The sequence below is a fragment of the Cavia porcellus genome, unplaced genomic scaffold (assembly GCF_034190915.1).
Source record: "Cavia porcellus strain 051 isolate PalLab524CR breed Dunkin Hartley unplaced genomic scaffold, mCavPor4.1 scaffold_10, whole genome shotgun sequence".
Classification (NCBI taxonomy): Eukaryota; Metazoa; Chordata; class Mammalia; order Rodentia; family Caviidae; genus Cavia; species Cavia porcellus.
The window spans coordinates 34,226,571-34,242,961 of record NW_026947493.1 but is presented as its reverse complement, the minus strand read 5'-3'; the positions used below and the strand labels follow the sequence as shown (position 1 = coordinate 34,242,961).

General features: G+C 44.5%; 1 protein-coding gene across 2 annotated transcripts; it reads right to left on the bottom strand.

Annotated features, from left to right (window-relative positions):
• Nucleotides 1-946: 946 nt before the first annotated feature.
• On the bottom strand, nucleotides 947-16,363 carry Il17rb (interleukin 17 receptor B). 2 transcript variants are annotated; one of them, XM_013144089.3, is made up of 11 exons: nucleotides 16,177-16,363; nucleotides 14,358-14,382; nucleotides 13,493-13,633; nucleotides 12,077-12,204; nucleotides 11,569-11,695; nucleotides 10,123-10,170; nucleotides 8,328-8,470; nucleotides 7,908-7,973; nucleotides 6,835-6,934; nucleotides 5,203-5,295; nucleotides 947-3,705 (listed from the first exon to the last, which is right to left on the bottom strand). In XM_013144089.3, the coding sequence occupies exons 1-11, from the start codon at nucleotides 16,234-16,236 to the stop codon at nucleotides 3,146-3,148; spliced, it is 1,491 nt and encodes a 496-aa protein (XP_012999543.1). In that variant the 5' UTR covers nucleotides 16,237-16,363; the 3' UTR covers nucleotides 947-3,145. The 2 variants fall into 2 exon arrangements, with proteins under 2 accessions (XP_012999543.1, XP_063113359.1); XM_063257289.1 differs by lacking the exon at nucleotides 14,358-14,382 and having other exon boundaries at nucleotides 16,177-16,333.
• Between the last annotated feature and the right edge of the window lie 28 nt (nucleotides 16,364-16,391).

The window sequence follows — 16,391 nt, the reverse complement described above, 5'->3', positions numbered from 1 at the left end:
GGGGAGAGGCACCTTAGAGCCTTGAGCTTAGTATGTTTATAGATGAGTTAGAGGTACAAATCCTGGAACTTGAGAATCTGTGAGAAAGGAGATTGAGTTTACAGATGAAAGGGGACAGCTCCATCTGCAGGGGAAGCATGATGGTCCATTCATAGGTGAGAGCCACTACAGGTAATGACAACCCCAGCTTGTCTAAGGGAAAAGCCCGTTTTATAGATGGAAAGGGAAGGTCTGTTCAAAGTTGGGAAGGCCTATTGGCAAGTAAAAGGGAATGGTTCAGCTTATGTGTTGTTAAAGACCAGGAATTTTTGATTGGTCTATCCTGAGGCAGCAGTTTTTAAAACAACTTTAAGATTAAAAATTGTGTTGTTTCCCTTTTATGTGTCATATTTTGCCTGTCTACCTCAGGGAAGCCCAAGTGACTTTTTTTCTGTCTTTTTGAGACAGGGTTTCCATATGCGGTTCAGGCAGGCCCTGAGTTTAGTTTACTTTGTAACCCAGGCTGATCTCACACTCCCAGTGATTCTTCCGTCTCAGCCTCCCGGTGCTGGGATTACAGGTACACCACCAGCCCAGCCCGAGTGACTTTTGAGCCTCTGCTAGCCCCGAGGGCCCCTCTTGTCTTGGATACTACAGTGTCTAAGTTCTATTCATACTGTGATTTGTATGTCCCCTTGGAATTCCAACAGGGTAAAAAATGTGCTTATTTTGGGTTCTGCTTTTCAGTTTCCTGCTAGAGTACAAAAAGATTGGGACCCATTCAGGTTTAGATTTCCAGAGACAAAGACTGAAGATTACCCTGTGTCTGGCTTTTGTTACCGAACTTGTTCTAGGGTAGCTTAGGTAAAGAAAGCTATTACTTGACCAAAACAACACAACTGAAAGGGAAATTTTGTTTCCTTTCTAAAGCCAAATAGGAATGATTTGGGAGACTGAAGCAGGACCTGAACCTGGGCAACTTAGGGAGATCCTCTCAAGAGAATCATTAAAAGGATATTGGGAAGTAGGGAAAAAACGTTCAAATGGGAAGGGGTCTAGGGAGGAGGATAGGGAAGAGAAGGAAAGGAAAAGGAAAAATAAAACCAGCTTAAGTAAACGAGGGGAAGAGAGGTTGATGGAAGGGGAGGGAAATGAGAAAAAACAAAGTCAAGATATGTACCAGTACAAATTGCCTATGATGAATGTGATTATGTATATCAAAAGTGTACCAATAAAATTCATAAAATACACAGACAGGGACCAGCTCATAAGGAAGTCAGTGAGAGGTAGAGACATCAAAATTGTGGCTAGAGGCACATCTGAGGAAGGCAGAAGTCTCGGAATTAACATCACAATGGCCATAGTTTCATACTTTGCAAAAGAATGAATGGAAATTTGATATTGTGCCGGCTGGTACCACCTAGTCCATTAAACCCAGATATGCTTCAGATACCTGGATGGGTGGCCGGAGCACTGGGGCCCATCCCTTTCCCAAAATGATCCTGTTTCAGAAGTTAGGGATGCCATATCCCCTACTAGGAGGCCTGCTTCCTTACTGGATCAGTGTTAGCCAAGCAGCTGTGTTTGTAATCTCACTGGTTGACTATAGTTTGACACTAGTAACCTTGTGATTTAGCGTATCTCGTGATTTTGCCCTATAAAACACTGTTAGAGAAATGCCTGGGTGGCAACCCCCTTTTAGGATCCCTCCCGTCTCTTACAAGCTCTCAGTAAATCATTTCTACTCATAATGTTTGTTCTTTGCAATTCATTCTTCAGTTTCAGGAGACAAGAACTTGGCACATTTGACGCCTAGCAACCTGGGGTTTGTTTTTCCCCTGTATCAATAGCGTACATCTCTACATTCTGTTACTCTGGCAGTTTTGTTTTTTATTTAAGTAATCAGTATTACTAACATAAAAAGAACCATTATCTTAAGAAAGTAAGCTTTCAGTTTGAGAATGTTTAACACGAATGATTATGTAATAACAGAACTCTGATGGTAACTTCTAATAGATAACTTCAAAAAGTAGACATCAGCTTTGCAGGAATGTATTTGGATTTCATTTAAAGGTCACTTGACCCGGGCATGGTGGTGCACTCTTGGAATCCCAGCACTCAGGAGGCCTGGGCAACAAAATGAGTGAGTGTAAAGCCAGCCTGAACTGCATAGCAAAACCCTGTCTCAAAAAGACCAAAAAAAAGGTCACTTGTACAAAAGGCAGAATACTAATCTAATTTGGAGCAAGAAGTTCCCAAATAGCAAATACCATACTACATGGTGGTTATACATCGATCAGCTCATCTGGTCAACCAAGATGGTCCAGCTTAATAACTCCCAATTTTTTTTGCAATACTAGGGAATTACCCTAGGGCCTTCAATGAAGGTTATATCCCCATCCTTTTGAACTTTTTTTAGTTTTGAGATAGGTCTTACTAACTTGCACAGGCTGGACTCAAACTTGCCATCCTCCTGCCTAGGTCTCCCGAAGCACTTGGATTACAGGTGTGTACTACCACTGCCGAATTATTCCCCACTTTTAGTATCTTAAAAATACTTTTGTGTGTAATACGGTTTTTCTCGCAGGAAGCTAAGTGAAATAGTGAGGAATTCTTAGTCCTCATTAATTGAGCTTAGAATGTTACAGAGCTAAACAACCTGCATTGTAACCCATGGACTATTACGATTGGATGGACACCTGGCTGGAAGAGAGTGTTGCTACATTATCTGAATGATTGTCTGCAGTAATACTCTTGAACTTTAGATATAAAATTGGTTTAGCTCTGTAACTAGAAATTTAGTTTCAGTTGTTTAGTAATGTTCCAGCAGTTAGTAATGTTTGCAACTATTATTTTTTGTTTGAGACAGGATCTTGCTATGTATTCCAGGCTGGCCTTGAACTGTGTAGCTGAGGTTGGCCTAGAAATGGTGATCCTCTTGCCTCAGCCTCCCAAGTGCTGGAATTCCCAGCGTGCTCCACCACGCCCATCTTGTTTGTAATAGTTTTATGGCAGAACGTTTTTTAATAAGTAACCTGAGGCATGTGTTCAGTTGCGATTTTCCTTATAAGTAGTCTGGACAGTAAACTTCAGGATTCTCACAAAGGTCTTCCCCTGGAATTGTTGGATAAGGAGGCTTTGAGTCCTCCCCCTTCTCTTGGGTAGGCTACAAAGCGGAGTAGCTGCTGTGGCTGGCTCGTGACCATCTCCTCACTGGCTTGTGCTGCGTGGCGCAGTGTAGTTCAGTGCAGAGAGCAGTGGCCTCCTTCATGAGGTGGTACTTGGGGCAGATGTGGAGAGCGCTGTAGTCATCCTTGGGATCCGCACCTCTGAAGTAGACCACTATGTATTTGAGCAGGTGAGTCTGGCTGCTTAGGTCGCTGCAGAAAAGGTTGAAGGCAAGATGGAATAGGTCTTGTGAGTTCTCCTTGGGGCTGCCCTTGCTCTGGCCACAGGTGCCATCACACACCGCACTGACATTGGAAAGAAGGAAGATCACTTTATCTGCAGCTTTCTTCTGAGTGGTAAGCCATTGCACTGGCCCCATCTCAGCTATTTTCTTTTTCTGCCACTGTTCAAGGATGACCTCACTTCTGCAGTGGTTCTGAAGAAATTCAGTGAAGTAACAGACGGTGTGGTGGAAACAGACTTCAGATGGATAAACCACAAGAACCTTAATGAGGGGCAGTAATGTGGTAGCAAGCAAGGAAGCTTTCTTGATCCTTTCTGTGGGAGGTGAGAAAAGCATTTGTTACCTGTATTTGGATTCACTCTAATTCAAACCATCACTGAAAAATGGGCCATACCAGAGAACGGCAGGGGCACCATGTTACTGCCAGACAAGGAAGGTAACCCTGATACTCTTTTGGACTTGGTATCTGAAACCCCAATGCCTAAACTTCTAAAACATTTTAATGGGCTGGGGTATAGCTCAGTGTAAAATACTTGGCTAAAATACATGAGACCCTGGGTTCACTCTCCAGTACCGCAAAAAGAGTTACAAGTTTTAAAAGATGTATTTTCTAAGTTCCTACTAAATCATTTCTTTCAGTCATGCTTTATCTTTTCACATAAAGTCACAGAAACTGCTTAGGGCGAAGGTACTTGGAGGTGGGGAGTTGGAACTTCACTTTTAGTGTTACCTAAAGGCTATCTGACCTCTGCCATTCACCTTGCTTCATCTGCTTCGTGGTGGTTTATACCACTTTCCGCCTGCAGGTGGTAGAGTTTCTTTACAGTTCCAGAGTTAAGCTCCTGGAACTTAACTGAAAGGCTGCCTTATTCTGTGTTATAAAACAGGAACAAAGTATGAAATGACGATAATACAGTTCACACAGCATCCCCTAAATATAACGATTCCTGAAGCAAAGAGCTCACATGATTTTCTAGCTTAGAAATAACAAAGAGTTTTACAACTGTGTCTACAACATAAATACTATGGGTGCATTTATATTTCCTTTTCTATTTGGAGGAAAGACAGAATCTTTCCATTAGCTATATATGAATTGATTTTTTTGTCTATTATCTTATGGAAGATTACTGGGAATTGAACCCTGAGTTTTATACCCGGACCCAGACCTTAGTTTTGGAGACTGGGCCTCTCACCAACTCACTACATTGCTCACACTGGGCTCAGAACTGCCCCACCGTGCCAGGTGAAGTACCCTGACTTCTGCATTCACATACTCAATGTTGTAGGGTTAGCAGTGACCTTTCAGAGTGCATGGAGGTAAGTGAATGTTGTTCTAATGTCTTGGAACTACTTTTAAAAAATAAGAATAGAGTATCACAGGCGAAATGTTATCAGCCACCATTTGCCTGTTTCAGACTGTAGAACCCTCTGTGACAGAAATAAAACAGGATAGGTAGACCCTAGATCTGTGAACCCTCCGTGACAGAAATAAAACAGGATAGGTAGACCTAGATCTGTAAGACCTCCCCTTGCTTTAAGCTGGCAGATGCGATGCAGTTATTACCATCCCAGGCTTTGAGCAGCATGTTAAGGCAGTAGATGTGCTGTCTCAGTTCTGGGAAAGGCTAACAGGTGATTGCCCTAGAAGACTCTCCTTTTAAAATGCTCAGAATGTGGAGTTGGGATATATCTCAGAGCACTTGCCTCACACATGAGACCCTGGGTTTTATCCTCAGTGTGCATAGATATGTGCGCATGCATGTGCACACAGTGACTTCCTCATTACTTTATCTTTAAAATGCAATCCTTACCACGTCTCCACATTATATAGATCCCAGCTGCCAACACCCATGAGACCACAGGCAGTGACAGCAGGGCCAGCCAGCCTCCCAGCATGCTTCTGTCTGAAAAAACAAAAGGTTACTCACATCAGCAAAACAAAATCATATTTACCAATGTTTTCTTTTTCTTTTTGAGACAGGGTCTTGCTATGTAGCCCAGGTTGGCTTCAAACTTGCAGCAATCCTCCTGCCTCGTTTTTTTTTTCTTTTTTTTTTATATATCTATTTGAAAAATTAAGATTTCTACGCTAGATTTTATAGAACTTTAAAACAAGAGTCAGAAGATCTTAAAGGAGTGTACTGATTAGTGTTTTTTTCTGTAGAGTCAAGGTTGCTCTTATTTGGTTCTCACCAGGATAGGGAGATGTCCTGGTGAAATGTCCTGTAAAACGGGATAGGGAGATGTCCTGTAAAATGTCTCGGGTTTCTTCTTCTCTTTTTGGGGGGCAGGGGGTTGCCTTACTCTTTACATCAACATTTTCACTGTGGAACCAGAGTTTACATTTGGCTTTTCATGGTTCTTTGAGGAATCGCTGTCATTCTGGGTGCATTTTCTTGTATACACAGTACACACACATGGTGTTTTTGTTTCTGGATTTTTTTTTTTTTTTTTTTTTTTTTGAGACAAGATCTTGCTCTGCAGTTCAGGCTGGCCTTGAACTCACTATGTAGCTCAGGCTAGCCTCAAACTTGTGGTGATTCTCCTGCCTCAGCCTTTCCATGCTGGGATTACAGGTGTGCACCACACTCAATGCCAACATAGATGGCAGGGCATTTTTAAAAGATTGATGAGAAATGTGCCTTCCTTCCCAGGAACATTAGGATCAGCACACTCGCAGGCTCAGGACTCAGGTGTCTTCTATTTGTTTAGCTGAGATTCTTTTTGTTTTGTTTTGTTTTGTTTTGAGACAGGGTCTCAACTACACTATGTAGTCCAGGCTAGTCTTAAATTTCCTATGTAGCCAGGCTGGCTTCAAACTCATGGTGATCCTCTTGCCTCAGCTTCCCAAGTGCTGGGATTACAGATAAGTGCTACCACCCCTGGCTAGTTGAGATTCTTAATAATACCTTCCATCTTTTGACCCCCAACCAGAGGCTAGTTCTGGAAACATCTTATCTCTCCACCTTAACAAAAGAAACAGCACATCTCCAAATCCAGTGATATTTTCCAGAGCATGCCACTCAGGCACCAGTGGGATGTCTTTTGGTGCCATTATGATTTGTTACCCAAATGTTGGCATGTGACCACATGGACGGTAACAGGTAGGTCAGTACTGCTGCGATCAGAATGCAGTGGAGAACAAGCTCTCTCTGACACTGACTGAGTCCCCTGCGTTTTCTCAGCAGCTCCTTGGAGTGAGTGCTTTTAGTATCTCTTCTGTACAGTTTAACTCTTCCTGTCTCTCTGTATCCTGCTTTCCTAAAGGGTCAGGAGTGGTTTTATAAATGAAGGTTTTATCTTAGGTTATGGGTGCACACTAATTCCGGGAACACAGGCAGGCACCCCTCACTCTGCCCACAGACACATACCCACTACACACCAGACAGTGAGACCCCTTATTTTCTGAGCCTCTTTGATCATCCAGTGATAGCAGCACTTACTTTTATCTGGAGGGAAGGGGGCATCCGTCTGCGGGCAACTCACAACAGTTCCCTTCCGTCGGATACAGTCATTGCCACATGAATTGAAATACGGAATCAACTGAGGAGAAATAGGAGGCTCAGAAATGGCACCCTGAGCTTCAGACAGAGTCTCCACAGTAGCCTTATTCCCACCATCCCCTCCTCTGAGCTCTTTCATGGACATTTTCCTTTTGGTTACACTTGTGTAGCAAAGCCCCTAAAATCCAACCCAGTGATCCAAACCGGAAATATCTTCCAAGGCTCTGGGATTGTGAGCCTCAGTTTTGTGACTGTTTATAACATGCTGGTTTTCTTATCTAGAAGAGCTGGGTTATATCCCAACATACATGTAAATATTTCCTTTAGGACTACAGAACTATGGGGCTATATTGACATCAGTCGGAGCTTAATGACAGGCAGGTCCCTGCACTAGGAGTCTGTGGTTCCCTGGAAGAGACATGGAATATGCTACAGGGTCTGTTCCCTTTGCCTTTATGTTCCAGGAAGGAAAAACAAAAACTCCTTACTCTTTGATATGACTAAGTCCCACTGGGTTCCTGTGTCCACACTCTGTAAACTCAACAGTGGCAGGAGACCCGAGAGCACCACAGGTCCAGCTTCTGTTTCTACCCGCATCAGCTGATGCCCTGAGAGGACAAGCAGATGCTCCCCATATTCACACACTGCTCTGGAAAACCAAACCTTTTCCCTTCAGATCTCTGCAACTTCATTTTACAGTAAAAAGTGGGCTTGGGGAAATAAAATGGTTCTTCTACCTCAGAATTGCTGTGAAGGTCTGGGACAGAAAGTGGAAATACAAGCACTTTGGACAGCGAGTTGCTGCTAATCTAAGCAGAAGGTACGGGTGCCTGCACGGTCAGCTTCCTGACCTCAGATACAGAGTACAACAAGGAATAAGACGCTCGATACAGGACTACTGCGAAAAGTGAGCTGGAGAGAACTAACTCAGCCTTGGAAAGACTCACGAAGAGCATTCAATGGTGAGCAGTCTTGTAGCGCCCTCCCCTTCCCCAGCACCTTGGGAGGCTTACCTGGACCTTCGCACCTTCACTTTCTCCTGTCACCATAATGACTACAGAAGTTCTCCTTAGTTTGCTCTGTAGATGAGCGAAAGAAAATCAACAATTACAAGTCATATAAATGACTACTAACGGGAAAGCTGCTTTTTCCGAACTGGCTTTCAGTTCCTTAGCCTGTATGTGAAAAGATTCGTTTCCTACTTCTGAAATTCCTGCTTTTATTTGGTTTCAGATTTGTAATGATGTATACGAGGATGCTCAGGGGAATTTGTTATCTGTTGAATTAATCAAAACAGCCTGGTACATCTGGACAACACACAGTTCTGAGCTCTCTCAGGAGAGCCCACTTAGAGAACCCTAAAAAGCCCACTTTTTCCTTGAACAGAGTTAGGAAGCTGAAGACTGAAGATGAGAGGATGTAGGGAACAGTACCTCTGGCACATCAGAAAATCCCAGTACAGTGTCACGTTGGATAAGAACCATGTATCTGTTTCCAAGGGGACTGGTTGTAAAATTCACTTCCACCATCTTCTCATTCTTCTTACAAGCAGTGATGTTGGGGTCCCACAGACTTCCTAGGAGTTAAGAGAACCACGTGGATGGACTTGATAGCTTTTCCTTTGTTTAAGTCCCCTTTAAAGTCCCCAAAGAGGCTTCACAAAAACAAGTTCTCAGGCATACATGCAAGAGTCAGTGACTGTTCTACACAGTGCAATTCCTAGCACTGCTCCTAGATTCTCCAAGTAGCTGCTGCCCAAATAAGTTTAGTGGCCCCCTCCCTCACTGCCATTGCTTTATTAAAAATAGCTTCCCTGAGCTGAGGGTTGAGACACATCAGATTCTAATACTTCTATTCTTAACCTGTAATTTAATTAGGGCTAGGCCAGTATTTTCTTCCCAGAATGTGAAATGGAGCTACAGGTTAGGAGACATGTCTGAAATTATGGTAGAAATGAATGTACGATCAAAACTACAACCATTAGAACATTCTGGATTCTAGGAGCTTCTTCCATCTCATCATGCAGCCAACTTTGTCAAATGCAAAGAAGGAAGGAAATGTCTCACAGTTCAGTAGATCCCCTGATAGGTCAACTCTATCAGAAGGAAGTCCTTTGTTTCCTGGATGTGACTTGCAAATAAGGACCAGGCTCATTTCCAGGAACATAATATGTAACAGCACAAGTGCTCTTTCCCACAGAGGAGACCATTTCAGGCCCTGCCTTGAAGCGTCTTCACGTGTTCATCCCAGGACTGACTCAGGCCTTCAAACCTCATACCCCAGTGCTTCCAGACTCTCACAAATCCAGCTGGTAGGGAAGAGCGCTCTGTGCTTGCGGTCTGCCTCTAATAAGAATGGCATATGTGGCTCTATAACAGGGTATGGAGGGATGCCCTGTAAGGTAAAGGGTCCCTAAAAGATCAGGACTGGTCCCCCCAAAACTTATTAGCAGCCCAACCCTGTATTGCCCAGAAATTTACATAAAACCCCTTGGAAAGTGGACATTGGGATGATTATTTTACATGGGCTATTTCACAATTCAAAGGGCAGGGTTAGAATTCTAACAGTTTAGCATGGGCGAGGTGATCCTTTTAAGGGCACATGTGGAGAACATGCTTTTAGACTGCCACCCCAAATGCTTGCTGATCCAAAGAGAAGATTCCTACTGCCTCCATAACCACAGGCCAGTGGTATTGGTGAGCAGGTGAAAGGGCTTATGAAACTCCCATACAATCAGGTTATGCCTTTGATTGGCACACTACAAGTGTGGTTTGAGCTAAAATGTTTAATAGTTTACTCAGGGGGCTGGGGATGGTTTTATGTGGCTCCACCGCATTAACGTACTAGAGTCTCTCCTTCAGTAGACACAGTGAGCAAAGTGATGACCAGGATGTAAGAGCCCTGGTGCTTCTGTCTGGGTACTAAGCAACTTGAACACATAATTCCTCACTTAAAGCCTCAGTTTCTTCACCCATCAAAGGATGGATAGAGTTGGGGATGGTGGTGCATGCCTATAATCCCAGCACTTTGGGGGGCTGAGACAAGGGGGTGGCAAATTTGAGCACAGCCTGGGCAACTGAGCAAGACACTGTCTCAAATTAAAAAATAAAACTGGCCAGAAGTGTAGCTTAGTGGGAAGGCTCTGGGTTTGATTATCAGTACAAAAAAGAAGAAAGCTGGCTCAATTATGAGCATCCTTAGCAAGAGCAAAGTGCTCCGTTTTCTTACCTCCTTCGACGCACTTTTCCTTGTATTTCATTATCTTGTCTAGGCAGCCTGGAAGAGTGAGTGGAAGTTTTTATACTTTTGAAAAAGGTTATTCTATTTCCTCGTCAACAAGGGCACACACACACACATTGCACCTAACTAACAAACTGCCAACACAGTCCAGATGTGAGATAGAAATCTAAATGGGATGCCAACTGTAATAAAATTTTACTGTTAAACAAAATCATCTGCCATAAAATGGTAGCCAGTCTAAGTTCTACTTCTACCAAAACAATTGATGATTACCAAAAAGACATGTGAAAAGCCATAGCCTTTAAAACTGAAGTCTCATAACATATACAGATCACTAACCAAGTCATGAAGGCACCTCTCACCAGTGACCTCATAGGTCTGATGAAATTATTAGGGCTAAACATCCATTTTGGGGGGATTCTCCCCCAAAACCCATACCCCTGGTCTAGTAGATAAACATATCTGACATACTCAGACTCAAATTGGGGTCATTATACAGGATGCCTGGTTGAACTCAAGACTATCAAGGTCATAAAAACAAAGTCTAACAAACTGTTACCAGATGAGACTAAGGAGAAATGTAACTGAAAAAGAAAGAAGATATTAATTTAGAAAATCGAGTAAAATCCAAATAAAATCTGGAGTTAGTAGAAGTAAACCAATGTTGATTTCTTAGATTTAACAAATGCACACTAATACTGTCGGATGTAACAATCAGAGAAGTTGGTGGAAGGTGAAAACTCATTATACTACCTTTGCAATGTTTTTGTAAACTTAAAATCATTGCAAAAATAAGAAACTAAAAAAGCTAATTTAACAGCAAAATGAGAGCACTGGGGCTGGGGGTGTAGCTTAGTGGTAGAATGTTTGCTTACCACGCATAGGCCATATATTTAGTCCCCAGTACCAACAGCACCACCACCACACACACACAAAAAAAATTGTTTGGTCTCTCCAGAAAGCTGGAAACTACTGTGTAGGTGCTATAGCACTGAAACTACCCTGGACTGCCCCAGGACATTGATCAAGAAGGACTAGGGAGACACTGGAGTTGTAGCATAGGGGTAAAGCTTCTGCCTAGTGTGTGTAAGGGGTTAACCAGGGTTTAACCTCTAGCACCAAAGAAACACACACACAAAGTTTGAATATCAGCCTTACTTTTACTGTGTGTACAACCCAGGTAAGGTGACTTAACCTTTCAGTTCCTCGTCTGTAAGATGGAGCTATCTTACCCTCAGGCTATAAAAGATGCAGGCATATGCTTTGCCTACATTTGACTTAACCCTCTTCTCTGTACAGAATTGTTACTTCTATATGAGGAAACTGAGACCTTGCAAGGCCAAAACCTTGTCTAGGTTCCCTAAGTCAAAGCACAGGCCCCCAAACAGTAGTCCTAGTAAGATAGAGAATAGCCAAAGAGACTACGTGGTTTACCTGGTGAGGTGAAATTCACGGACAAAGAAGGACTGTCCTCATTCATATTTGCATTGGGGATATTATGGGCCCCGATGAAATAGCGTGTGCTTAGTGCCACCGGGAAGCCGACATAGGAGAACATCCACTGAAAGGCAAAGAGAGGCACGTGAGCTCCCAGCACACTCCACGGGGCGGCAGCAACCCTGCTGTGTGTTGAGCTTTTCATTTGTGATTTCATTCCTTGTTCGCTGACCATGGTCGACTTGGGGAACAGGCTCCACGTGATTTGCGAACTGTAGAACTAAGGAAATAAAATTAAGTTCCACTCCCCTCGCTTTCCTGACCGGGATGCCCAGAGATTCTGACTTGCCCAAAGCATGGAGAGAAGTAACCAGAACTGAGATTGAATCTAGGTGTCCTGCTCTGTCTGCATCACAGCTCCTCACCAGCCTGTCTGTATTGCACAGAGTCCATGCTCCCCAAAGACCCCATTTTCAGGGACAACCACATGCCTAACAGTACTTACCTTGCCACCAGAGGGTCTGGTCTGCCACTGGAAAGCCTCTGTGTAGTTGCACCTCACACAGCTGTATGACTGGAAGTTACTTTTGCCTGTCACACAGATCTTGGTGGCTTTCAACAAGCGGATGCTGGCTGCAGAGATGGGTAAGAGGGCAGGTAGTTGTTTACTAACACTTGCTCTGCGACTGATTTGACACACTTCATATGCCTCATCTCAGTGCAAACTCACAACAGCGCTAAGAGGGAGGCACTGTCACCTCAGGTATGCAGACGAAGTGAGCAAGGTTAGGAGTTTCAGGGGGCTCTGCCTAAACTTACAACTGTAGCAAGTACGAATTCAAATTCCAAAGCTTAAGATTCTTCTTGCTGGTCAGCCGAGCTATACCTGCAGTATTCTAAATCTCTAAGACTTTGGGAATACCACGAAGACCCCCAAAGTGTCATCACCAAGCCATGCCAGTTCTCCTTCCTGGTAAATTCTTTCTCCTTTAACTCAACACGTGCACCACAGCTTCTAACAGCCAACAGAATTCCCTCTGCCAGGGATGGGGCCAACTTTATCGCTTCATTTCACGGGCGTCTCAACAGGGCTCCTCTCCTGGGCCTCCCTGTCCTGTCCCCCTCTGTGGAGCACAGTTCCCTTCAGGGCTTCCCCTCATGCTTCCTGCATCTGCCTCTCCAAATCTCTGAAAACCCTTGTGACGGGCCAGCCAACTCACCTCTGTGCCTGGCACTCATAGATAAATACTTGATTAGGGCAAGTTTAACTGAATTTTGTAGATGGAAACCACAAACATGGGCATTAGGGTCTCAGGATTAGCTTGTCATAAGCCACAAGGTGCCTTGCAGCATAATATAAGGGAAATGCCAGGGCTTTCATGACATCATTTAGGAAACAGAAAAGCAACTTACCTAAACCAGTGTTTTTCCTCAGTTGAGGAAATCCATTCTGGCCTTATCATATCTCTTTCCATGAAGTACATAACATACAGGAAAATACACAGACCATCCGCGTACTACTTAATGAATTTGCATTCATGCAACAAGTACAGGTCAAGAAACACCCTGGAATACCCCTCATGCTTTCTTTCAGTTACTCCCACCCCTATGGTAATCACCAGTCTGACTTCAACCACCAGATTAATTTTGCCATTTTTACAAAGGAACCACATGGCATGTACTAGTGTAAGAATGCATTTAGCTAAAAATGTATGAACTCCAGAATCTGGCTTATTACTGTATTGTGTATAGTTTCAGATTGCTCATTCTTGTTGCTGTATTGGATTACATTGTACTATTGGGATTCTCGGTGCTTTTGGCTGTTATGAACAGTGTTGCCGGAACAGAATATGCCCAACAGAAATATATGGGCTGTACAGCACTCTGGTTCAGTAGACATTTGTGTTTGACACAAACTCACCATCCGCTCGGAGCACCCAGCTTATGTTCATCAAAACTGAATAGTCCTCTGCTGTAGCATTGGTTTTAAAAAGTTCCACTCGGAGTTCCCTCAAGTCTCCTGGGGTCAGAGGATGCTGGACCATCCATTCTGGAGATGGCCCTGGTTTGAAAAGGCAAGATTTACCATGATATTCCCCTTCCTGGCCAGTTAGGGGCCATCTCCTATAAATGATCCACACTGATCTACCCCCAGTTCACTATGGGTCACATCTTCCTGCTAAGACAGGCCCTTTCATGGTGTTCGTTGATTGATAGCTGAGGTAATACTGAACTAAGAGAAATGCCCTCAGCCTTGGCCCCAAACCACAGAGCATTTGGGATCACATGCTCATGTGTATGTTTGTGTGTGTGTGTGTGTGTGTGTGCGTGTTCAGTGTATTTCATGGGTTTGTTAGGGTCAGTGTTGCCTCTCCATACCTCCAGTCTGTTGATCCATAATACCCCACTCTCCCACATCTTAGTGGCCACTCTTTCACCTCTAGCCCACCCTTCCTATTCACATTTTTAGGCAGAAACCCACTCTTTCTTTGAATGCTATCATCTCAAGCACATATTCTTTACACTGCTTCCTGGACCCAAGTTAAGTGACTTCCTCCCCACCACTCCCCATCTGCCTCTGCAGGCACGGACTTCCACCCTCATGGCGAGTCCTCCCATGCCTGTGGTCCCCACACTGGGCTGGAAGCCAGCCATTTCAGACGTCAGTTAAAACACTGGTTGTCCTTGTGCCTGGTCTCTGATCATCTCTACTGGATTCAGCCCTCTTAAAGTTCAACTGTGCTTTCAATGTAATGCTCCAAATATTTGTTCCCTGAGGCACCTACCAATTTCAGAGCCACACTGAATAGTCTGCAGGGAAGAAAGAAACCAAGTGTCATATTAAAGCCAACCTTCAATGGAATTTTTCCCCCTTAGGTATATACATAAATAACAAACTTTCAAAAAATGAGTTGGTTCCATTTCACAGCTTAGGGAAAGCTAATCTGTCATACTGTAGACCACAGTGGACCATAGATTCGCCACCGATGTGCTGATATGCAGTAGCCAGTCTCCTCACTTGAAGGCCAGAGGCGGGGTCTCTGGGCATCAGCCTTCCCTGCTACAAGCCAGGGATGAATTGGAGCATTAAGAGGTCCCTCCATATTGAATGTTTAGCTGCCAGGTTTTAGAAAGTCTGGAGTATTTACTGAGTTTCCCCAGGTTAAGGATTGGTTGTGCTGGAAAGATCAATAGAAGGAAGCAATGAACATGGCCCATGGCCCATTCCCCAGATCTTTCACACATTCTCTTCTAACACAGAACTCACCTCAGATATTCAGAAAACCTTCATAAGTAACTGTGGTTTCATCATGTCACCTTTTAAAAAGAGTGTCTAAAAAGAGCAAATATGCATTATCCATGTCCAAGAAGATTCATATTCAATTCTTCTATGTTAACTGCTTGGGTCTTTTCATAAGGAAAAAACATGTAGTACTTTGGTTTTGAAATAAGACACTGAACCCAAAGGTTTTTTAACTCTGAGGCAGCACTCAATGTGGTAAATCCACCAGCTCTGTAATCTGACCTTGCCAAGCCTCCACACTGCCAAATATCTCTTGAGAGAGAAGTTGGGGTCTGGTGATGTCCTCAGTTATCCCTTTGTCTTTGTTGAAGTATTTTGGAAGGACTATCAGCAGACAGTATTTTTACACAAGCCACCCTAATAGGAGCTGATTTCTTGACAGAGGGTTGAGCTAAGTTTGAGGAAGAAGCAGTAACTCTAACTGTGACAGAGTTCAAACCTTTGGCTCTACAGTAAGTTCCACAAAGCCAGTGAATTCTTCCTCATGTGGAAAAAGCAAGGGATCCTCACCAAAGAGGGTAGTAACGGAAGGCATCAGGACAAGATGGATGGAGTTTGATTTCCTATAACCATCAACAGGTATCAGCCATGTATTTAGGTTATATGTTATGATAAGAAGGCAGGGACTGATTTTTAGGGCTATTTGTGGGGTGAGTTTTTTCTTCTTTAGCGACTCAAAAGATTCGTTTCCTCGCACTGAGGAAGAAAGGAAATTACTTTAACGAGTCAGCATAGAGGAAAGGAGAAAAAGAAAAGTTAAAACAGGCAAGTGGTAATGGATCAGCAGTCCTTGTTCACCAACAGGTGCGCAGGTGCCAAGCAACGCTGAGTGAGCATCGATTCCTCTAGCCAAGGGGGCTCCCTCACAGCTGCTCTGCAGGCCCCGTGGTTGGTAAGAGACCTGGGTGACTTAGTTGCGACCCTGCTTTTTACCCACGAGGCGAGGAGAGCATAAATGATCCAATGAAGCGCTCCGAGTGGGGAGTATAGCTCAGTGCCTGTCAGGAGTGAGACCCTGGATTCCGTCTCCAGCACGAAAAATAGAGAAAAAGAGCCCAGGGTACTCTGCAGCCAAAGCCGTCTGATCCCCACGCCCTTAAGCCAAGCGGCTTGATGCCTACTATGGGACAGCTTGGGAACAGTGGGCTGCCGGCGATCTGAAGCCCACTGGGTTGCCCCAAGGTGTGCACACAGGTCTCCTCCAGAGAACGGTCCGTGGGCTCTTCCGCTGGCAGATCGAGGCAGCGAGGATCGGGGCTCCTGGGACGCACCTGCGGAGTGGGGTGCAGGCGAGGGCTTACCGGCTCTTTGGGCAAGACGATTCTGCACAGCGCGGCCAGGCTCAGCAGCACAAGTGACATGGTGATGTGGCCAGCACGCAGGTTTCAGGCAGCCTCCGGCCGGCCGCGCCTTTATCCCGGCGCCTGGGCCAGCCGCTCCGGGCTCCGCCCCGCAGCGCCACCACCTGGACGGCCAGGCTGGCCCCGCCCCGGGCAGCGGAGCTCGCGGTCGCCGC

Bases quoted from the DNA above. Each gene is read 5' to 3' on its own strand.
- Il17rb (XM_013144089.3), bottom strand. From the start codon at position 16,236: ATGTCACTTGTGCTGCTGAGCCTGGCCGCGCTGTGCAGAATCGTCTTG. The intron at 12,205-13,492 runs GTGAGTTTGTGT...CCATCTCTGCAG, and splicing joins CTGGGTGCTCCGAGCGGATG to CCAGCATCCGCTTGTTGAAA. The intron at 6,935-7,907 runs GTAAGCCTCCCA...ATTTCTCCTCAG, and splicing joins GTGAAGGTGCGAAGGTCCAG to TTGATTCCGTATTTCAATTC.